At 52.7% G+C, this 23,477-nt stretch overlaps 5 protein-coding genes across 5 annotated transcripts; 3 read left to right on the forward strand and 2 right to left on the reverse strand.

Annotated features, from left to right (window-relative positions):
• Positions 1–1,102: 1,102 nt before the first annotated feature.
• Positions 1,103–4,723, forward strand: Z519_01584 (uncharacterized protein; the record flags this gene model as incomplete). The annotated part of the gene is made up of 2 exons (XM_016759341.1): positions 1,103–2,499; positions 2,545–4,723. The coding sequence occupies 2 exons, from the start codon at positions 1,103–1,105 to the stop codon at positions 4,721–4,723; spliced, it is 3,576 nt and encodes a 1,191-aa protein (XP_016624669.1).
• A 1,686-nt stretch (positions 4,724–6,409) lies between these two features.
• Z519_01585 (uncharacterized protein) lies at positions 6,410–9,600 on the reverse strand (the record flags this gene model as incomplete). Its single annotated transcript, XM_016759342.1, has 2 exons — positions 6,410–6,824; positions 6,890–9,600. The coding sequence occupies 2 exons, from the start codon at positions 9,598–9,600 to the stop codon at positions 6,410–6,412; spliced, it is 3,126 nt and encodes a 1,041-aa protein (XP_016624670.1).
• A 1,097-nt stretch (positions 9,601–10,697) lies between these two features.
• Positions 10,698–15,752, forward strand: Z519_01586 (uncharacterized protein; the record flags this gene model as incomplete). The annotated part of the gene is made up of 1 exon (XM_016759343.1): positions 10,698–15,752. The coding sequence occupies one exon, from the start codon at positions 10,698–10,700 to the stop codon at positions 15,750–15,752; it is 5,055 nt and encodes a 1,684-aa protein (XP_016624671.1).
• A 937-nt stretch (positions 15,753–16,689) lies between these two features.
• Z519_01587 (uncharacterized protein) lies at positions 16,690–17,820 on the forward strand (the record flags this gene model as incomplete). The annotated part of the gene is made up of 1 exon (XM_016759344.1): positions 16,690–17,820. One exon carries the CDS (start codon positions 16,690–16,692, stop codon positions 17,818–17,820), a length of 1,131 nt encoding a protein of 376 aa, XP_016624672.1.
• A 576-nt stretch (positions 17,821–18,396) lies between these two features.
• Positions 18,397–21,298, reverse strand: Z519_01588 (uncharacterized protein; the record flags this gene model as incomplete). Its single annotated transcript, XM_016759345.1, has 2 exons — positions 18,397–20,847; positions 20,900–21,298. The coding sequence occupies 2 exons, from the start codon at positions 21,296–21,298 to the stop codon at positions 18,397–18,399; spliced, it is 2,850 nt and encodes a 949-aa protein (XP_016624673.1).
• Positions 21,299–23,477: the final 2,179 nt, after the last annotated feature.

The raw sequence follows: 23,477 nt of genomic DNA on the forward strand, positions 1-23,477 counted from the left end.
CCTGACGAAGCACGAGTAACACGACTGCACCCCATGAGCGTTCAAATCATCAATGTACAAATATTTGGAACTACAAGAGGGGAAAAGATGCGTTCTGTCTATATATTACAGGCAAAATATCGAGTTGCACATATGTACTCGGTAAGTCAACACACAGGCACACCCAAATTATATGTAGTATTATGAGCCGTACGTACAGAAGCCATTGCCTTCGCCTCTCTCTTCCTCCTTTACCAGAGTACCGTGTACATGCACATCCACACATCCTTAAACATCATTTTACTATCGTTGAGAATTGAAGTCTCTGTTCGAACCCCTTCTTCATCGTAGCTCGAGGCACGTGCCTATGCAGCACCAAGCAGTCACATGATCCAGGGCGCGTAGCGAGGTGGCTTGGCAATAGCTTGATAGTTTTCCTTCCAATGCGCCATAGAACTTGGCTCTAGATATATCTGATACTTCCACCACCTTGCCTTTTCGCTACATTCAGGTTCTGGACCGGTCGTCGACAAATGCGTAGACATCTGGTCAAGAAGCATGACTTCTTGGTCATCATGGTGCCCTTCCCCCCCAAGAGTCCCCGTTGCTTCTCCTCCCCCTAATGCTCTTCATTTCCGCCTCAAACTTGATGTCTCCTTCCGTCCACAAGGCTGTCATATATATGAACTGGGGCCAACACTACACCTCTCTCGTGTCCCAGTATCATCTCCAGCTTACTTTTCTATTGCTGGACTGCTCCTTCTTGGAATCACATGCTCTGTTACTGGTGCTTCACTCTCAGAGGGTGACGATATCAATTCAAATCTTGGCAGGTTCGTCACCCAGGCTATAAGTATTCCCCCTTGACCTCGTCGTCAGTTCAACACCTTGATCCATCTCTTGTCTCCTACCTTCTTTCGCAACTTTCATATTTGAAGCTCCTTCACTCGTTCATGTCTCTCATTTGAACTAGTTCGTCCGTCCTTCTTCGCTCGGCCCTTTCTGCCATCTCTACTCGTTTAGTTGTGTTTGATTTCTTCCTGGCTTTCGGTGTTTCAGCACGAGGATTCATTCCGTGCAAGTTTATCTTGACCTGTTCCTCCAGCAGTCCACTCGGAGCATCATGGCTACCCCAGCCGCTCTCCCTGTCTCTCCAGTTAGAGACACTATTGACCTCACCGACGACTCGGATGACGTCGCGGTATGCGAGATCCAAATGGCCCATCCAGTCAGCAAGGAAGAACCGGATGGTGAAAAGAAAGACACTGTTGCCATCGACACCACATCTATTCAACACAACAACGAGTTGAACCAAAATATGAACAATACCAACTCAGATGAGCTCAACCTTGAGACAAAACCAATCAAGTCAGATTTGACCAGCAACAAATCTGATATTCCGCACGACCCCACGGAATGTCCGGACGAAATGAGCCTCTTGGGACTACCAGGACCTTACCCGTCTCCAGCCGAAAGGTCGGAAATGGCTGGTTTCGAAGCTCTACTGCAGTACAACCAGAATAAGATCAGCTTCGATGATGGTGATACCGTCAATGATGGGTCAGCCGAAGGCGCTGCCAAGCCATTGGGCATGGTGACTGACGAAAAGGCCGATGAGATGGATTGGAATCCCGCTCTGGAGGAAGATTCCTCAGCAGCGAATGAATCCGCCGCCGCAGTCTTTGCCATTCGCAAGAAAGAGCATGAGAGAAAGACAGCAGAAGGCACAAACACTACAGAGGATGACATTCGATTCGCTATAGAAGAAGTCGCGGAACATAGGCGCCTCCGGGACATCGCAAGGAGCAAGCTGGTTGTGAGAGAGATCCCTGGGCAGAATGGTGTACCTCCTGATTATGCGGAGGCAGACTCGCTCTTTCTTCCGGAGCTACCCGACCTGCCAGACTCTCGGCCAAAGAAGAGAGCAGGACCGAAACCTCGCAATCAACTCTCCAAGAAGGACTTGCAAGATGCCGTCTCTGCTGGCATCGACGCCGGGTTTGGCGAGAGCCGCAAGCCAAAGAGAAAAGCAACAACCTCCAGTGATGATCACCCGCCAAAGAAGAGATGTCAAACCAGCAAGGACGGCGGTGCCCGAAAGGCAGCACAAAAGAGAGGTCGGCATCAGGGCCCCAATCTTAGCAATATTCAAAGTCTTGGACGAACGAATATCGTGGAGGCGGCCCAAGCTAACGCTTCAAGACCTAACGTGCCTACTTTCACCTCCGGCAATAAGGCCAAGGCACTCAAAGAGCTAATTGCGAGCATTCCGTCAGCCGAGCGAGCCACAGCCGGTTCCGACAGAGCAGCCGTCCTAGCAGCCACAAAAAAATTCAACGGGAAGGGCGCTGTTAGATCAGACAACCGTGGAGGTTGGAGGCTTCGAGGTATGGAGTCGTCACTCTACAATCACCAGCTTCTCGGCGCCGCCTTCATGCGGGATCGTGAAACCGGAGAGTCGAAACCCAAGGGTGGCCTTGTATGTGACGAAATGGGGTTTGGGAAAACCATACAGATGATGTATGTTGCATCCCTCATTCCCCTTACCATTGCTAACTAGAGTAGTGCGAATATCCTCGACGGCAAAGCGGAGGAGGGAAGTGCCGTCAAGACCACCCTGATCGTTGCGCCACCTTCACTGCTCAGCCAATGGATGCAAGAGATGGACAAGCACGTCAAGAGGAACGCCCTTGGCCGAATACTCCGTTACTACTCCAACTCTCGCCTTTATAGCAACAACATCGTCTCGGACCTGGGGGCATACGATGTGATCCTTACGACCTATAGTGAGGTCCAGAAGAGCTATCCACTAGCAGAACCGCCCAAGCATCTGGCATCTGAAGAGAGAAAGAACGAGTGGTGGGAGAACCACTACCGTAACCACGTCGGACCCCTCCACCAAATCAAGTTTCATCGCATCGTGCTGGATGAAGCCCACCATATCAAGAATCATACCTCCAAAACTTCAATTGCCGTGCGTGCTCTCACAGGCAACTTCAGGTGGTGCATTACGGGGACTCCCATCTTGAACTACATCGAAGAATTATTTCCATATTTCTCTTTCCTCAAGGTTCCTCATACAGGCGACTATAGCACGTTTTGCCATAATTATTGCAGCAATCGCATCAATAGAGATCCAGTGAACATGGGCAGAATACACAACATCTTGAGGGCCATCATGCTGAGGAGGACTCATGTGGATACTCTTTTCAACGCTCCCATTGTCAAACTTCCCGAAATCACACACAAAACAGTCTTTATCCAGTTCAACGCTGTCGAGAGGCATATATACAACATGGTCAAGTCGCGGTACATTCAGCAAATCAATACGTACTCGAAGTCTGGCACATTGAATTCTAACTACAGCAATATTCTAGGGATGTTGATGCGTCTCAGAATGCTCTGTTCACACATTATGCTCTGCCAAGACGTGTTAAAGCGAATGTTCGTCGCAGCCGACATCGAGACTTTGTGGAGGTTAACCGCGAAAGAAGTGCAGGCCGCCGGAGACTGCGGCCAGATGAATATGATGAAGACTCTACGGAAGATGCTGGCAGCCAACGAAAATACACTCGAGACATGCCAGACCAAGGAGCTCAAACTAAGCAGTGGGGTCACGGCAGGCATTGAAGATGACGAGAACATGGAAACAGGCTCCGCATACGGGCTCTCCTTCAAGTTCAGAAAATTCCTTCGCGCTTTAAGCGAGTCTGGAACTTGGACTGAAGTGCATCTTCGATCAGTCTGCGCTCAATGCCGTCTTCCCCCTGACGATCCGGTGTGCACTTCATGTTTCCACGTGTATTGCCAAGAGTGCATCAATGCCATGCATGAGGAACGAAAAGCCAGAGGAGAGGAGAAGACTGCTTGCCTTGAATGCCAAACTTTATTCGAGGAAACGTCTCCGTGTGCTGGTCTTAAAGAGTTAGGCTTCAACAGCAAGGAAAGCGCGGAGAGGGTAGACAAGAGAAGAATGAAGTTGGCGAAGGTGGCGCAGAAATCTGGATGGAGAAGTGGCAGTATCCACCGCAACAATTTTGTGTCTGATGAAGACGATGAGGAAGACGACGAAGAGGAAGAGAAAGACTGGATGGACATAGGCGGCTCATTGCTACCCTCTGCCAAACTCGCGTATACCAAAGCTGCCATTCTCAACTGGAAGAAAGAATTCCCGGGGCAGAAGGTCATCGTTTACACACAATTTCTGGGTCTCGGCCAGATCTTCAGCAAAGTGTGCTCCACAGAGCGATGGGGCCATGTGCTCTTCAACGGCAAAATGACCATCGAGGCACGAGGACGAGCGATCGAGAAATTCCGCGATGACCCGGAAATCTTCATCATGATTTGCTCCCTCAAAGCCGGCGGTGTGGGCTTGAATCTCACCATGGCGAGCAAAATCATCATACTAGATCTGTGGTTCAACTCTTCCATCGAAGCCCAAGCCTACTGTCGGGCATTCCGCATTGGGCAAGAAAACCGCGTCGATGTCGTGCGCTTTGTCGTCCAGGACTCCATCGACGAGGATCTGATCAAAATGCAAGATCGCAAGCACATTGAGGTGACAGGCGCGATTGGGCCAGAAAGCATGGGGAAAAGAGCCACCATTCAGCAGTTGCTCGAGTTGTTTGGCGAGGTGAGAGAGGATGGTCAGAATGAATTCATCTTGGTGGAGGACGAGAATGAAGGCAAGGAGGACGACGATGAAGTCGACCTTACCAACAGGCTCCCCCCTCGGCCATTCTGAGGAGGTTGTGCTCTTTCATTTTAGTGGTACCACTTCACCTTCGCATCACCTCATCGTCCTTGGATTGCAAGGGGTCGTCTTACGAGCAGTACATTCGCCCCAGGGCTACTCGATGGAGTAAAACTATACGACACCTTCCACAGCGACAACGTCACGGGCTGCCAACGTTTGAGCAGACATCAGTGAAGGAGGCCGGACTAGGATGATCCCAGGCACGGGCGAATATGTCTCCACCAACGGCAATCCTTCTCGTCCGGAAGGTGATAGGATGCTTTCGGACATTTCATTCCGTGAGCACAACATTTCGAAGTATTAATAGCAACAAGAGACTCAAGATAGGCACCCTCCATCGTCCAACATACCCTCTCTTTGTTAGAAGAGGGTAAAGCTAGGTGGAGAAACTTGGATCAAAAAAAGGGTTGGGTATGCAAGACAACTGGAAGGAGCGGAGAAGATGACAGATACAGCAAGGCGGAACAGACCTGCTAGGACAGGAACAGATAGAGCAGACCATACCACAGCGCACAGCGAGGTACTGCACCGCACAACACGCCCGGTCTGGGTAGAGGGCGGACGACATCAGTGTATCAAGAATGCGTCCGTCTACAGAGATTGGAAGGAGTGAGTTGGCTGGCTGGCTGGGATGTAGCTGGTGGCTTCGTACAGAGCAGAGCATGAATACGGCGTAGAAGGCATCGACAACACGACCACTCGATGACTTACTCATTCTCTCTTCCACTGAATCAACCACGCAACTTACCGGACTTGAATACGCTGGAGGTAGACATCCTTTCTCTCGCCGTGTCCCGTGTCCCGTATCTCGATCATCGCGTATGAGGAGCACGCATATATGTACGCCATATACACGCACGTATGTATGCATGACCAAAGAGGTCGATCGGAAAGGAAGCCAGTAGTTTCTCCGGTGTGTCTTTCATTTTGAAAACTTGGGAACTTTTTTTTCCATTTACATTTTGCAAGCAGGAAAGCAAGCAAGCTACCTAGCTAGCTGGCTCTTTCTTTCTTTCTTTCACAACAGTCAGTCAGTCTCTCTTTCTTCCCTCGAATGGTGGCCGGGTGCTCGGCGGGTATCATGTAGCATGCGTGCATATAGGTAACAAACAATAAACTCTTTGCCGAAAAAGGCCAAAAAAGCAAAACAAAAGGCAAAAGATTACAAAAGAAAAAAGGTTGTTGCGTCTTTTTTGCCTCCCCCCTTTTTCTTTTCCTCTCTCTCCTCGCTTTTCCTCCGCTTTGTGCATCTGACCGCATGGATGCGCAGGGGTATCTGGCTTCTTCCCCTCTGAAACATCACTGACGATTCAAGACACATACTCTCTCCGTCACTCTTTTCTCATTTCCTTCACAGATTCAGAATCCAGGAGGTACTCTGCTTCGCCAGAATTGATGTTCTTATCCTGATCATACCCCCAAGCTCAAGTTCGAGCCCAAGAAGCGCCGCCGCTTCATCCCCCTCCATTCTATCTGGTTGACGATTGCGCGTAATGATCTCCTGATTTTCTTGACCACAGACCTGAAATTCTGTCTGCTCTTCTCCGTGAACTGGTCCGGTATAAGCTGATGACTGTCGACGTCGCCGTGATCTGGTACGACTTGCGTTCCCCATGCTGAAATATAGTCGAGTCAAAAACCCCCACTCATAGTAGATGTCAATCGCTGTGGCACTCATGCCCCCAGCTCCTTGATTGCCTGTTTCCGCCTCTCCAACACTTCCTTCCTCACGATCCTGGTCCTCAGCGCCTCACTCGCCTGTACCAACGCATCAATACTAATGGCGTGATTGGTCATGTTGTGGTTGATATACGTATACACCTGCGCGGCGGAGTCGAGTGCAAGAATAGCGTTTTCATTGAGTTTGAGCAAGGCGAGGGCCAGTTGGAAGAGGAAAGGCGACGATGTACCATCGTGTTCATCGGAGGAATTGTTGTCCACCGAGGATGTGGTTTCTGCTTGGGCGTGCAACGCGGTCACGGGCGTAGATGGGCCACTTGTCAGGCCAAGGGAAGGAATGTCCACAGTGAGTGTGGTTTTGGATTGGTTCAATGCGTGTGGAGGGACGTCGGAACTATTGAGGCACAGGCTGTGGTGCAGAGAAAAGAGTGTTAGTTGAGCGTTCCTTCTGATACCAGGAGAAGAAAAACTCACATGACATCCCAAACTCGATACAGGGCTTCTCCGCCCGTTAACACGCCCGTGTATAGCGACAAGAACCAATGAAACGTGCACGCCTCCAACTCGACACCCAGTTCATCCAGTTTGGCGCTCAGTTTTGGCAGCACTTCGGTAACGTACTGGCGAAGAACCACTTGATCAGCTCGAGCGACAAGCAGAGTCGAGCTGAAGTATTGGCTTGGGAGAATGACGTCGATGATGGCAACGAGAAGCCAAAAGCAATCTTCCGCCGTGGCACAAATGAGCAGCAAAGACGCTGTGATGAGATTCATACCTTGACAGTATCCAATGCGTGGATTGTGCAAGGAATAAGCCCTCAGCAACTCTTCCAACCTCTGAATGCCAGGTCCGTGCCGAAAGAAGACATTGTCTGTGAGCGTCCGGTGAACATCCGCCTTGATTTGACTAGCAATATCCGGATCGATGTCTGTGCCCTCTCGCGATCGAGCAACAAGGTCCTCATAGTAACCGGGAATTCTCAGAGCACTTGCACCAGAACACTCGGCCCAAATCTTGGGCCGTAAGGAGACAGGGATACCGGCCAGGACCAATGCCTTGAAGTGCATGTACTTGGCTTTCGTCTTTGTGGAGCGCCCAAGGGTTGCTATTCCAATGAGCTCGCCGTTGAGAAGATCTGCTTCAGGGGTGTTGGTGTTGCTCGCGCGATCTGCGTTGTTCGCCCTTTCCGCTCTCACTCTGCGCAGAAAGTCATTCCACCGGACCGCCCGCTCAGCTTGAAGTGCGTCATGCAATTCTGTCAGCTGCTCCAGAAGCAATTTTGCTGGACCGGAGTCGGCCGTGGCTTCGGACTCGGAATCCGGTGTAAAGTCCGCAGAAGTTGCTGTCACTGTCGAGGGTTGCGGTTCCATCACCACGCTAGTGGTTGGAAGAGCCTTTTGCGAAGCAGCAGAGACGGAAATGGAAGTCTCTCTGCTTCGACGCGGTGGCGTCGTAGTGCCTGCTGCGTCCACCGTGCTAACAGTAACCACAGCTCCAGCAGAGGGCGTGTGTGAAAGCAATTCTTTTGGCCTTCCCGAGGACAGGGCCGCGGGTACTTTGAGGTAATCTTGCCATGACTTTTTAGGCGCCTCCTCATCTACCGAAATGGGTGTAACCGGTCTTTCGATCGAGAGTTCTTCGGAATGTGGACCTTCACTGGCTCTAAAGCTAGCTATGGTTTCGGTACCGCTCAGCTTGTTTCGTCGGTGTCCTCGAACCTGAAGGTTCTGTCGCTTTCGCCGTTTCTGGTCGTAGATGAAGCCGAATCTGTCCGTCAATAGCCCGGTGTTCTCCACATTTTGGGTTGTCATGGTGGGCGGCAGCTGAGAGCTCTCAATCATAGAGTCTAACTCGACCGTAGGAGGGAGGTTACTTGCGTTTGATTCTTTTCGCGTATGACCCGGACTGGCCGAAAGTCGCGTGGCAGTCGGTGTCCGCTTTGCTGGCGGCCGACTCTTGACCGTCCCAGTTGTAGGTAGCGAGGCAGATGACTTGGTGGTGGTTAGAGGCGGATTGGTGCGCGGTTTCGATACGCTCGGTTCCGTTTCGCCCGCTGCACCCTGCTGTCCCAGCGACGATGCCCTAGATCGACCGGTCTGGGACTTTCCACCAAAAATCTGGGTCCAAGAGGCAAACGAACGAGTAGACTGACTAGAGCGGACACTAGCTTCGTCGCTGGCTTTGGGCTTTCTGACAGTTTTCCCGCCGATGAAATAGCTGGAAGACTGTGTTGGAGGCTGGAATATGCTTTGCAGACCAGATAACTTGGGGGTGTTTGAGCTTGGTATACGCGGACGCAAGGTGGCCTCCATATCCTGGCTACTGTCACTGAGGCTGCTGTTGGCCCTGCTAGGGGTTCGGCTTGCCTTGGCTAGGCTAGATGCCATCGACCCGGCCCTGCTGCGATTCGCTTCCGACTCGACTTGCAAAGCTGCTGGCAGATTTCGAGTATCAGAGACATGATAGGTGGGGAATTCGCTGTCCAGGGGGCTGCTGACCACAATGCCATCTGCCATTGCCTCGCTCATCATGCCATCTAGCAACGCAGCTGCTCGATCCACAGAGCCTGATGACACCCCGAGACTTGAATCATTGTCTCCCTGTTCCAATCTCAGGAGCCTCTTCTCCACCTCTGCCGTCGGGACATTGGCTTCGCGCAGGATCTTCTTCAATTCCCTCTCCCTATGGTCCGCTCGGATTCGTAGGGCCGAAATTTCCGCATCCCTTTGAGCCAGGTCGGAGGCATACTGACGGACCAACTTGACCGCACCAGTCCTGGCAATGAGTCTTTCTATGTGCTCATCACTAGCCAAATGCAGGGAACCCGGAATTTCCAGGGACGATCGCGGAGAGTCGTCGAATAATGCATTTTGTCTATTGAGAGAGGGAGATGCACTTGTCAAGCCTGCAAGGGTGGCCTTCCTGTCCCTTGCCTTTTGTGATATGGTCCGTATGGGCTTGGGCACAACCTCTTGAGCAATGCTTGCCGATTTCGTTTCGGTCTCCGGGGAGAAGGAGGGGAAGGAGGTCAGGGAAGGATCGTCTTGTTCAAAGGATTGAGACGAGTGCTTCGAGCCATGACGCTTGGGGGCTCCCCGCGCAGTCTTGGGCTTCTTCTGATCGGCGGACTGATTGGAGGTCTGTGAGGAGGATCGTCTCGATTCATTGCTGCCATGTTCGGACATTTTGAAGCCGACAATGGCCCTATCGACTGGAACCCAGAGATCGTTCGAACACCGCTGCCCGCATCTTCACAGCACAAATAGGTTATGACGGTGTTGGAATGCGAGAGAAGCGGGCAGAAGTCAAAGTCGAAGGATGGGTGATCCGGCCATGTTCTTGGATCGGATGACGATGGCAGCAATGACGTGGGTGGTAAAGCGAAGAGACGAGGGAGAACGGGATGGTAGTTGTTATGTCGTGGAGGAGGCGGTGATGGACAACACAGAAGGAAGTCCGACAGCTGACGGGACATCAAACGGACACTGCGTGGAGGTTGGTAGTGGTGGTAGTATGGTTGGGCATCTTTGCCTCTGGCAGCTGGCAATGGCAGAAAGAAATGCTCGTGTGATATGACGAAACCCACAAGTTGCAGGTGTGCGGCAGCTGGGTTGGTGCCTTTGGGTGCCTTTGGTGCCTTGGTGCCGGGGCATTACAGGGGGGGTGGAGCTTGTTCATGCCACACACATGCGGCACTGGTGAAAGTTCAATTCTTGGGTAGGTCACTCAAACAAGGGCACCAACGGCACCAACGGCACCAACGGGGGGGCGGAGACGGAGACGCAAGGCAGGGCTAGTGAGGCTGGGCAGGGCTGCCTAACAGGCGCGGGCGGAGGACAGTCCGGCGCTCCTGTCACGTGATATCACATGATTCAGCTCAGAGGCTCAGACCAACCACCAACACCACTTCAAGAAAGATCCCTTTTCCAGCAAAAAGAACACCCACACCTGTACAACCACGACCCTGTCCCATCCAAGCTCTTGCTCTTCACAAAGACATTCTGACAATATGCACTGCTCAAAATAACCCTGTCCCAGAGTCGTCCAAAACGAAGGTGGCAGCTCCTGTCAGGCACCCGTCGTTCCTCAGCCCGCAGTCCTATCAATCAGATATCCGGGGGGCGCCCGCGCTTTCTACTTCAAACTTTAGAGGGTGAACAAATCACATCATCATGGACGCAGGATTCTCTTCATTTTCTCCTTAGCCAGTGTTTGGACCTGCTCTCAGAGCCTCTCTTCTCCTAATCCATCTACCGAGTCTCCCACCTGTCAGGTATTCAAGATGGGTCAAGGCTACTCCATGACCACCCTGTCCGCCGCGTCCGCCAGCATAGATGTCCCTGAACTGGCGGACCTCGTGCACGAGAAGACCCTGACCTCAGCCCGGTTCATGAAAAGCGTCCGAGCGAGGAGTCAGCAAGGCTTCGTATTTGTCAAGGCCGTCATGAAGCCATATTCGTCCTTCCAGGTCCACGAGTATATTCGCCAGATTACCCACGAGAGGAACACGCTGGCTGACATCCCCAATGCCCTGGGCTATCAGCGAATCATCGAGGTACCTAGTGGTGGCTTCCTTGTCCGCCAGTACATGTTTAGCTCGGTATACGACCGCATGAGCACTCGGCCATTCTTGGAGGACATTGAAAAGAAATGGCTGGCCTTCCAGCTGCTCTGCGCCGTTCGTGACTGCCATGCCCGCAACCTCCACCATGGAGACATCAAGACGGAAAACCTTCTTGTCACTTCCTGGAACTGGCTCTATCTCACCGATTTTTCCTCTTCATTCAAGCCTGTAAATCTACCCGAAGACAATCCAGCCGACTTCTCATTTTATTTTGATACTTCGTCGCGACGGACATGCTACATTGCTCCAGAACGTTTCACTTCGGCCAACCCAGAGGACGTCCCAGGGGAACTAAATTGGGCCATGGATATCTTCAGCGTCGGGTGCGTCATTGCTGAAATATTCCTAGAAGGGCCCATCTTTTCTCTCAGTCAGCTGTTCAAATACCGGTCAGGGGATTATAGCCCAGAACATACCCATCTCAACAAGATCGAAGATCCTGAAGTGCGGGCCATGATTCTCAACATGATCGAACTGGATCCCGAGAAGCGCTACAGTGCAGAACAACATCTCTCCTTCTACCGGTCCAAGATCTTTCCCGAGTACTTTTACAGCTTTCTCCATCAGTATATGCTCGATCTCACTAGGCCCGCTACTGCGCTGAAACCCGTGGAACTGAATCTCAGAAGCCTGAGCGAATTCGATGAGAAGATAGATCGCGTCTATCATGACTTTGACAAGATCTCTTTCTTCCTCGGCTACGGCCCGAGTTCCACGAAACAGTCTTCGCGGTCGCCGTTGACGATGAAGTCCAACAACAGATTCAAAACGCCGGATGCAGATCCTAGCCTTTACGACGGCAGTTTACTCTTTCTCACTCTTGTCGAGTCCAGTCTAAGGAATACGGCAAAGGCATCGGCACGGCTCAAGGCATGCGATCTTTTGGTTGCTTTCGCTGAGAGACTCCCAGATGAGGCGAAATTGGATCGCATCCTACCGTACATTGTTGGCTTGATCGCAGATCAGTCGGACGTGGTCAGGGCTGCAGCAATCTACGCCATGACCTCAATCTTCGAAATGATTGAAGTCGTTTCGCCGATCAATGCATATATCTTTCCAGAGTATATCCTGCCGCGTCTGAGGCATTTTGGGTTGGGCGCTTCAAGTGAGCCCAGCATCCTTGTGCGCTCCGCGTATGCATCCTGCCTGGCGTCGTTGGCGTTGTCGGCTGAACGAGTTCTCGACATGTTCCATGCCATCCGGGCCGACGGGCGCCTGTCTGCGTTGCGAGAAGATGAGTTAGCTCCCCAGCAATCATACGACGCTCTCTACGACTATGGCCGACGCGAGATCGTTCCCCATTTTGAAGAGTCGACCGTTGCCTTGATAACGGACCCGGAACCATCTGTCCGAAGAGCTTTGCTGGGTTCAATATCCCGACTATGCGTCTTTTTCGGCAGTCAACAGTCCAGTGATGTGATCTTGACACACCTTAACACATACCTGAACGACAAGGACTGGATCCTGAGGTGTTCCTTTTTTGAAGCGCTTGTGGGAATCGCCTCTTACATTGGTGCCACAAGCCTAGAGAAGTTCATATTGCCAGTGATGGTTGGCTCCTTGACTGATCCCGAGAGTTTTGTTGTGGAGAAAGTCTTTCGATCATTAGCCCGGATGGCCGCATTGGGTTTGTTGCAGAAGAGCACAACCTGGGAACTTGTCGGCATCGCCGCAAGATTTTCGATCCATCCCAGTATTTGGGTGCGCGAGAGTGCTGTTCAATTCATCGTTTTGTCTGCCAAGTACATCCCAGCAGCCGATCAGTACTGCATCGTCCTCCCCATCATTCAGCCATTCTTAAAAGGGCCGATCTCGGCCCTGACGGAAGAGCGAATATTGGACAATCTGAAGCGACCATTGCCGAAGATAGTGTTTGATTCCGCCACCCACTGGGCAGCCAGGAAGGGAAACAGCCTATTCTGGACAGCTGCAAGCCGAGATGGTGCATTGACACTGTCCGATCCGACAACACCGCAAAATCCGTCGGCGCTCACAAAGCGGCTGTTGACCAGAATACCCCCTTCTCAAAAAGACAAAGATGATCAAATATCTCTCGAGAGTCTACGAAACCTCGGAATGACCGCGGAGGATGAAATCAAGCTTCTTGCGCTACGGGAGTACATATTGAAAATTTCCAGGCACAAACCACTTGAGGATTCAGATGAAAAATATCGCATGTTGAATAATATCATCCCTCTGAATCAGATCAATGTTACTCCGCAGAACGTCTTCTTTGATTCGCGTCAGCCGATTAGAGAGAATACAAGTGGACCTAGGAGGACGCAGAAAAGATCAAGAGTGGATGAGAGGCACAGTCTGGCAGATGCTCTTCTTGATGCGTCAACCAGTATCGACGACCATATGTCGAGGAGGATATCGTCCACAGAGCAGTCAAGCGGGACGGCAACGCCCACAACCAAGCCCATGGACATCCAGCATCGCAAACCCTCGGAGACAAGGCCCAACGGCGCGCCTGCCATAGCAGTGGAAAGGGCAAGTGTGTCCTCCAGGCCAAGCATCTCAAATGTCGAGATTTCTTTGAATGGAGACAGGCTGTCATTGCGTCGCAACACCTCGCTCGAACTCAGACATCGAGCCAGCGGTTTGAACTTGATGAATCGAACGGACTCCGCAAAGGCGGACCCGGAAACGTCCACGATCTCGGAGAATGCATTTGGCAGGGTCGAGGTAGATGGGCAGTTTTATCGACGAAGCACGGGCGGACCCTCGGCGTTGTCAGTGACCGCCAATGTGGCCGCCAAATCAAGGTCTGTTTCGCCTCGCGGCAGCGGGACTAGAACGCCGCTCTACGAGCCCAACCATTCATACCAAGGGAATGACGCCAATGTTCTGCGACTGCTGGACAATCACTTCTTGGAGAATTTCCCCATAGATCAAATGGACTTTGGCGGGAATAGACCTCCCGCGGACACGAGAACACCTATTCGGAGAGCTACCGACGTCTTACAACAGGCCGGCGGAAAAGCGGCACAACAGGAAGAGAAGTTTCGCAGCGAACCGTGGCGCCCTTCAGGCCAACTTCTGACTCAGTTTTCGGAGCACACAGCTGCCATCAACCGAGTGTGTGCGGCCCCTGATCACGCCTTCTTCGTGACAGCATCGGATGATGGAACGTGCAAGATCTGGGACACGATCAGGTTGGAAAAGAATGTCACGGCGCGTTCGAGGTATACACATCGACGCGCCGAGGGAGTGAGGGTCAAGAGTCTTTGTTTCATCGAGGAAACGCACACGTTTCTCAGTGGGGCGGACGACGGAAGTATTCACGCTCTACGAATTGACTATAAGAGTGTCGAAGGTGGTGAGACTTCCCGATATGGCAGACCGAGTCTCGTCCGGGACTATCTGATACCATCCAATCGAGCCGTGAACAATGTCGGCGGCCCCGGTGGTAGTGCTGCTGGGTCCGTTTCAGAATACGCCGTCTGGCTTCATCATTATCGCACGCCAACCTCGCAATCTATCTTACTAGCAGCGACTAACCAATGTCGTATTCTCGTCATTGACATGAAGAACATGGAAATCCTCCACAGCATGAGTAACCCGGTACATCATGGTACACCGACTACATTTTGTGTTGACAGGAAACACCATTGGTTGCTCTTGGGGACGAGTCATGGAATTCTGGACCTGTGGGACTTGCGATTCAAATTGCACTTGCGTAGTTTTGGCATCCAAACCAATTCTCGCATAGATCGGCTCCTGATTCATCCTGCCAAAGGTCATGGGAGATGGGTGATGGTGAGCGCTGGTGGGGAGATCAGTGCCTGGGACATTGAAAAGATGGTCTGCCGCGAAGTTTTACGGCCAAGTACATTCAGTCCCAAAGGGGGGCAGACACGCCCATATGAAGCGTGGTCTCCGGACGAAGAGAGCAGCGAAAAGATTCTGTCACGCTTTGCCAAGGAGGTGTCTGAGAATGACAGCTTGATCGAACCTCAATTACATCGGTCGCCGACCCCAAATGAGGTATCTGCCGCTTCACCTACGAAGAAGTCGACCCCCTCGTCCGGCTCAGGCTCGGCTTCTACCTTTCCGATCCTTGCGATGTACATTTTTACCGACTACACCCAAAGCTCGAACCCAGATAACCCCAACAAGCACTCCATACTTTTTACTGGCGGGGTCGATAGAGCATTACGATACTGGGACATTGGTCGACCGGAGAACAGCTTCATTGTCTCTGGACCACAACTACATGATGCAAATGAGGAGAGCTTCACCCCGGCTGGGAGTGTCAAATCGAAGTACAAATACGAAGTGTCGCATCCGTTGAGCCTGAGCGCTGGAGCGCAGATCGCGCTCGTACAGGAAAAGGTCAATACCAACGAGGAAGCCGCAACCTTGGCTCAGCCGTCGAGGAAAACATCGTCTTATACTCGTTTTTCGAGAGAAGCCACAACTCATGTAGCTTCAACTCCTCCAAGAAGATCGAACACACCTACGCAAACTGCCACGACGAGCAGCCAGCCCGGGACACCGAACATACAGAGAAACTCCAGTACAAGCACTTCATCCACGCCTTCAACCCCTCAGGCGATCAAACCACCTCGCAACACGATTATTAGTGCCGCGCAGCAGCAACTACTCCGAACTCATCTGGATTCAATCACTGACGTGGTAATGCTGAGGAAACCGTATGGATGCGTGGTCAGTGTGGACCAAGGTGGGAATGTCTTTATATTCCATTGAGCTGGAGTCCGGTGCGAGTCTGAAAGGATGAATTCCACATCCTTCCACATGACGGGGCCGATGTAGGCACCCGCGTTGAATAACACTTTTGTCCGTAGTTGAGGGATGTGTTATCCTCGTCATCCCTGTCAAGAGCACGGATGCCGTGTAGTGGCATTGAAAAGCCATGTTAATACCTTACCCACACATGAAAGCATGAAACCAGCATAGAGCCCAATCAATGCCTGATTCGGACCTCGTCAAAGAGGGCGAAGCTGATCTCTTGGACTTGTAGCATGTATGCAACAGCATCTTCTCCTCTGTCCTCATTCTCCTGTCTTGCTTGCCATGAGCAAATTGGCTCGCCAACCAAGCGCCGCAGCTGTTCCTTGCGGAGCACCTAGTTAGCATTGACACAAACAGCACATAATGGCGAGTAGTTTTTCGTCTTTTGAAAACCTAGCAACCTCTCGGCTGTCACTCGGGCCATCCATTCCCTGTTCCCAAGTAACTCAATAGCCTACCGAGGACATCTCTCCACCCAACGTGAGCGCGTTTGTCAGTCAGTGAATGTTCCCTTTGGTCTGTCGCTTAAAAAAAAAAAAAAACAATAAATCCACATCAGATCGATAGATCGATAGATCGTCCAGGTGAGAAAATTCAAAAGGCCGGTATACCTGTTACAGTACCTGTTACGGAGGGCAAAATCAGGAACGAAAAGACATAGGAGGAAGAGCAAGACGAAGGGCAAAGGCGCTGGTTATTGATCGGTGCAAGGAGGATCCCAATCTCGACTCTCGACTGAGGACTCTGATCTCCGTCTTCGACCAAGACAAGGCAAGACCAGACCAGACCCGTGTCAAGCTGCCTGACCGGTTAGACATCTGTGTCTATACACAAACCACACCCTTCTCCTTTCCTCTCTCTCTCTCTCTCTGCCTGACCACATCCGGCGAAGATGCCAGGCCTCCAAGAACCGCCGTCTGGATCCGCATCGACATCTACAACCACGGCCACGGGCCCGACCGCGGTGTCGTCGCACGCGACCGAGCACATCGCCCTGATCGGCGTCGGCGCCATAGGCATCTCCTTCCTGGCTCTGCATCTGACCTACACGGCCGCGCGGGTGTCGGTGTTCGACCCCCGCCCGGACCTAAAGGAGCACGTCGCCGCTATGCTGCCACTATACCTCCCGACTTCCCCGCCAGGGTCAGGGTCCGAGGACAAGTCCTCGATCGAGCAGTTCACAGCGTCAGGCCGGTTGAGGTTCTGCACCTCGCTGCGCGAGGCCGTGCAGCACGCGACGGTCGTGCAGGAACAGGGGCCCGAGAACACGCAGTTCAAGCAGCGGACGTGGTCTGAAGTGCTGCGCTACGTGGGCGCCAGCACGCACCTGTGGTCGTCGACGAGCGGGATCCCCGCAAGCCAGCAACTCGCGCACCTTCCCGCCACCACCGGTGATCTTGATCTCTCAGAAGAGGCCATCGCCTCAGCCCGCGCGCGCCTCCTGATCGTGCACCCGTTCAACCCGCCGCACCTGATGCCGCTGCTCGAACTGGTCCCGTCGCCGAGCACCTCGGCCGCCGAAACCGCCTTTGCAAGGAGCTACTTTTCCTCACTGGGCTCGATCCACCGCCCGATCACGATCCGCAAGGAGAGTGTAGGTTTCGTCGCCAACAGATTGTCGTTCATCCTGTTTCGCGAGGCGTGCCGGCTGGTGCAACAGGGCGTGTGTTCTGTGCATGATCTGGACGAGATCGTGCGCGCGAGCCTGGGCCCCCGCTGGGCCGTGGCGGGGCCCTTCCAGATGTACAACTTCGGCGGCGGCGTGCGCGGCATGACAGGCTTCCTCGACAATATCGGCGAGGCCATCGACGCCGTCTGGAAGGATGATGCTGGCGACCAGATCAGCATGGATGACGGTAATGGGCCCGGGGGCTGGAAGGCCGCCGTCATCGAGCAGACGGCCCAGGCGTATGGGGTGCCTAGCGCGGCCGACATCAAGAAGAGGGACAGGGCGTTGAAGGCGGTAGTGAAGGTTCAGGAGGAGCAGGCGCAGGAGCAAGTACAGAGAGAGATGGAGGAATGAGGACAGGAAGAAAAATAACGCCCCAAGGGATGCAGTTGACTAGAATGCAAAAATCTAACTTTGATATGGGACTCTGCTCTGTTCTGGCTTGCCCGCGCCCTGTTTCAACGGGGACAGTACATCTAGATCCTCAAACACTTTGCTTGTTCTGGTTTCATTTCCTATGTCAATATTTTTGCAAGGCCATCAAGTGAAATCTCCTGCCTCGACTCGGCAATCCAACTCGCTTGTCATGAAAAATACCTGTCACAACACACACACACACACACACACACACACACACACACACACACACACACACAAAAAGGGAATATCACACCATATGAGCCCGTAAGCCATGACAGCCACACCAAGAATTACAGATTAACCAAAAAAACAAATGTAGAAACATGCCGAGCGTCGGAAAGTGAGGGCAAGGAGGTTGCCTCGAGACGCACGACGGCGAAAGGGCACGAGATTGTTCGTGCCGTTCAGTTCCCAAGAGATTTTGCGCCAAAGCTCCTTGCCATCCCGAGTTCGATGCGAATCCAAATCCAAATCCATTGCATGCAAATGTTAGATCTTCAATCTGGTGTCTCACGCCTCCAAGACGCGGCTGAGAACGGGACCTCGACCAGGAGGCGGTTTGACATTTTCCTCAGACACCGAGTCTCCCTTCACACTGCCGGTGCCGCTGGCAACATTTGCGTGGGCACGTTCAGCATCTTCGTCTTCAACAATCTTCGTCCGATCTGGACCTCGAGTGTTGTGGTTTAGCGACTCGCGAGCAGTGTAGTTTGTTGGCGCTGTGCTCGCCATGCTCAGCGCGGTGCTGGATCGTTGGTGAACCAAGTCCGGAGTCGGAGGAATCGAACTTCGTTCGCTCTGAGGAGTCAGGTGGCCTGTGCCTGCACGAGAATCGGTGGGGCCATGGTCAACAGGAGACAAATTCTCGCTGTCTTGTCGGGCATGGCCCGTTGAGGTCGACATGCCCGCCTCGTCCCCCTCAGCCTGCTCGTCCTCTTCGACATCTGCCGCTTCGTTGGCGAGCTGAAGCCCTTCGACAGCAGCAGCACATTGTTCACTGATGTTGCGAATGATGTCGGCAATGGCGTCCGTCTTGTCACGAAGATGGCGATCGGCCACATCGGACATGCTAAGCTCTGAATAGCGTTTGCTAGCTCTCTTACTGGCGGCTAGGAGTTTGTTCTCCATTTGCGGCGTGACATCTTGGCCGTCAATGGAGGCAGATCTCGATGGTCGCTTGCCTGATCCGGCAGTCACGCTCTTCAGTCCGTCGCCGTCCTCACCAATTCCATCTTGCTCTTCCTCGTCTTGCTCTTCTACCTCTTCATCCTCCTCGTCTTCGTACCCTTCGTTGATGTACTCTGCCAGCTCCGAAGCAGACCCAATCGAACGAACAATGTGTTCCATGTGGTGGGTCTGGCCGGTGATGAGAGATCGGAGGTGGAGAACGACACGCTGAGCTTCATCACGCTGTCTCTGGAGGGTCTGGTTGGTATGTTGCAGGGCCGCAATTTCCTTGCGGTTGCGAGCACGCTCCTTCTCCAGATCTTCGGCAATACCCTGCTGAAGCACCAATGCCTCAAGGGCATTATCACGCTGTCTCTCAGTGCCAGACAAGCGAAGAGCAAGACGAGCAGCGTCATCCTTTTGTTGATCAATGAGTCCGGTAAGCCTGCGATTCTCACGCTTGTGGGACTCAATCTTGACACGAAGTTCAGCCAATTCCTTGTTGAGAGACTCGACGAAAGCTTGGAATTTCTGGAATTGCAACTTCCAGGTCTCGACTTCTTGTTCGAGATAGTTGTTCCTCTTCGCAACCTTAGCAAGCTCTGTGTCCATGCGGCCCTTCAGGTTGATGAAGTCTTGCCATGCTTCAAGTGCGTCTCTCGAATACTGGTTACGTTCTCGAACAATCTCATTCATATGTCGCATGGAGATCTTGGTCATCAGTGGTTTCTTCATGCTGCCACCAAAGATGGCCTTGACGCCAGTATTGCGGCCGAGCTTCTCGCAGACGTGGTCCATGACTGCCATGACGGCGTCTTGGTTCCACCACGAAGGGTCTTGGACACTTTCAACCTCGCCACGTAGAACGATGATCTGTCCGGCGGGAATGAGCTTGCCACCGCCATAAGCCGACTTGAGATGTTGAGGGACACCGCTAATCTCAACGTCGGTGTTCAAAGCTTGCGTTAGACGGTTGATCATCTTCGTGCGTTGACCAGCAGTCAGGATATTCGGAGGATGATCGGTGATGACGAGATTCCGATCCAAGTCGACCAGAAGAGCGTCCTTAGGAGGCTGGAAGAGTGATCGACATTCAGTGGTAATACCCAGAATATATGGTCCAGGCTCTTGCACCATTTCACTAGCATTACGAGCGTGGACGACAGGAACATACAAACCGCTCCATTCGTAGACTCGGACACAAAATCTGATGGTCTCCGCTGCGATTGTAAGCATGGCTGGGTGGTGACTGGTGAGAATGATGCGGCGAGTAGGTGATACAGCAGCCTCGATGAGGCCCACGATATTGGGAATGCTCAAGCAACAGAAAAGTGGCCACATGTTGAAGTTCTGGAATCCAGTCGGCGAAGATGGGAATTGATAGCAGAGGGCATAATCTTTCATATCGATCCGTACAAGGTCGTTCAGTCGTGGAGCAGGAAAGCTGAGGATTCTCGAGACTTCCTCAGCGTGGAACAAGTTAGTGGCCTTGTTCCAGTGAATCCACATTCCTCGCAGGTAGTCGCCCAACAGGTTGTATAGAGGATATCTGGAGAGGAAACTCAAGCAGTAGGGAATCCAGTAAGTCTCATCAGCGACATCTCTATAGTCAGGTTCGGTCTTGCGCCGAAGATCACGAATGGTTTCGGCTCGTTTCTCGTCCGCCCGTGACCACACTCGAAGGGCAATACCGTAGAGAGTGTGTTGGGAATCCTGCTGGAGGACGAATGAGTGATGCACGCAGTGTGGCTGGCTCCTGCCAGTGCAGATCTCGACATCATGTGGAAAGCACGCCTAGATGACGGTCAGTGTTGGAATCAGACAGCTGGCAGCAGTAGCAACGCACCCTCATAGCACTGTGAAGAGCTCTTGCAATCTCATTGTCACTCTCGAGTCTGGGGCTGCTTCCCAAGATCTCGGGAAGCCAGAACTGCCCTACAGCTCCCTTCATATGTTGGATCTTGCCGTGTGATGGAGGCGGTGCTTTGACCCATTGCGACGGCTCTCTTCCCACACCACAAACCATGTATGCGTGTGTCAGAGTCTTTGGAGTAGGTCGATTGTTCGACTTGGCCAGAGTGGAGGGGAGAGGCTGGGTGATTCGTGAGTGTAGAGAGGAGGTTCGGCTAGGAACCATGGCATTGTCGACTGCTTGTTCTCGGGTAGCAGGGCGATTTGTATCGCGAGTCTGAGGTCGGGCAGCCATGGAAGTCATAGAGGTATGACCTCTCAACGAAGGGCCCATGGTTTCGACTCCGTGGTAGAGAGAGTTGGCCTCAGTGTTCGAAGCTGTCTGGTGTGGGATATCAATGGTCCAGCAACTCAACCAGGAATCAAAGACCAGCTCTAGACACCCTCAGCCTTTCTAGCTTGGAGTGTATCTGCGCTGGAAAGACAATTCCTTTCTCTTCGAGAGAGACGGAGGGGATGAGGACGTGGCTCAGAGACAGCCCCCGCGGTGTAAAGAAGAAAGAAAAGAATCCAACGGTCGGAGCCCGTTGGGAGGATAGAAAAACAAGACCAGCACTGGAACGGGCGTAGGTGCCAGGAGAGATTGTTGCAAGGCACAATTGAAGCTCCTTGAGCTCCATAGATTTCAGGAGTCCATCTGGCATTGGAAGCGAGAAGAAGCGCAACAAGAGGTGTCAGGCCAAGCGGGCCGGAGCCACATCAAGGTCACGACTAGTACCAGCCAGTACTGCGGATATGCAGCTAACAAGATGAGGCTTGCAGGGGTCAGAAACCACTTTCAACACTCCCGGCCCTGCATACAAGCCGTAACCGAGAATGGCACCCAAGTACCTAAGTAGCACGGTCCCCATCTCCCCCATCTTGCTGGTTGTTCGGAGTCTCGGACGAGGTGTGTGGAGGTCTAGTCCTCAGAAGTCCTCAATGCTCCTCATTCTTGCGAGTGTGAAGACAGCATTAGCTACAAGAGCGAGCGAATTTGCTAAGTCCCATCCCCTCTCAAAGCTGCCTACCAGTATGTTGACGCAAGTGCTGCCTGTATCCTACTTGTTAGGTACGAGCACGAAGCCCTCCGTCCAGGCACCCTCCCCACCTTGTCCTGTGTGCACGAATCCAATGGTGAGTCTCTGCTCACTAGCCGTTCCCTCGCCTGCGCCTGCGCCTGTACTGTACCTGAGCCGTGCCCGTGCCCGTGGGCCCCCTTGTTGCCAATCATCGAACGTGCAAGAGAGCTATCCATCCCATCGTCCCCCATGTTGGGTTTAGCCAGGAGTTGAGGCACACACGCCAGCCAGGTTAGTGAGGTCGAGCAGCCCGCCCACACCGAGCCACGCCGTTTTGGGTTGAAGGTGCCCCTGGTGTCCTGCAGCACCCTGGCCATGTCCTTTCCCCCAGCAAGCCCTCAATTTGGCTGGCAACCAACACTCTGGTCCACTTGTCTGTGATGAGCCAGAAAACTTGGTTGATGGCCTGGGTGACGGAACGAGCGCCAGAAGCCGCAACCTGTGGCAGGCCTTTTTGGGCCACCTCCATCACACTCTGGCTGAGGCCTTATTCTGATTTTCTGGGGGGAAGCCGTGCTGCCTCCTCCTCGCCTGCGGCCCATTTGCTTAGGTGGGCTTCAGGGGGGTTTCACCTTCTCTTTTGGGTCGCCCTTTCTTTTTGGGATGTCGCTTACCTTGTGAGCTTCTAGCCTCACCAGCCTTTCGTATAGCGGCTAACACAGAGAACCCCTCGCCCTCTTGTACTCCGGACATACGGATGCTGTTGTCTCAACAAAGAAACTGCCGCGAGCGACGTCTACAAACGGAGTACCGAGTACCTACTTGCACATTTCATCCTCCTTGGAGGGAACTCGCCGAGCATATTGATGATTCGACGGAGGCATTAGTATCGCGTCTTTCGGGTTCTAGCCGTCTTGCCACATGCTTTTTTATGTAAAGCACAAGCACGCAATTGGCCATGTTCCACTCAAAGTTTCTACTACGGACTGCATCTCTTTGAAGTTCTCCTGCCGGGACGGAACTCAATCATGGAGCCTGCGCGCTCGCGACATAAGGGTTACAGACGGGAAGGAAAAGACTAGGATACGATTTTGCCATCTTATTCGCAACCAAAGTCGCATTCGTGCCAGGACTTGTTTCACGTCAAGGCTGAGGATCCATGCCAGCAGGTGACACGCGTTTTTCGTCTCCCATGGACAAACATGTTCCTGTTGGTCCATTGCCGCGCATCAAGGTTCTTGTCATCCTTCCAGAATGGAACGCTGCTCTCCTCAGGGGTCGTCCTATGCTACTCCATCGAAGGTAATCCGCGGGGTTGCCGGGATAATCGCGTCCAATCAAGATTCCATGACATGATCCGTTGGAAAACGTGCCAGTGCGCGCCAGCAGCGATAGACCTTTGTCTACCTACATACCTAGGTTTGCCAGGATGTCCGCTAAACTTTGATCCCA

This window comes from Cladophialophora bantiana (genome assembly GCF_000835475.1).
Source record: "Cladophialophora bantiana CBS 173.52 unplaced genomic scaffold supercont1.2, whole genome shotgun sequence".
NCBI classification, from domain to species: domain Eukaryota; kingdom Fungi; phylum Ascomycota; class Eurotiomycetes; order Chaetothyriales; family Herpotrichiellaceae; genus Cladophialophora; species Cladophialophora bantiana.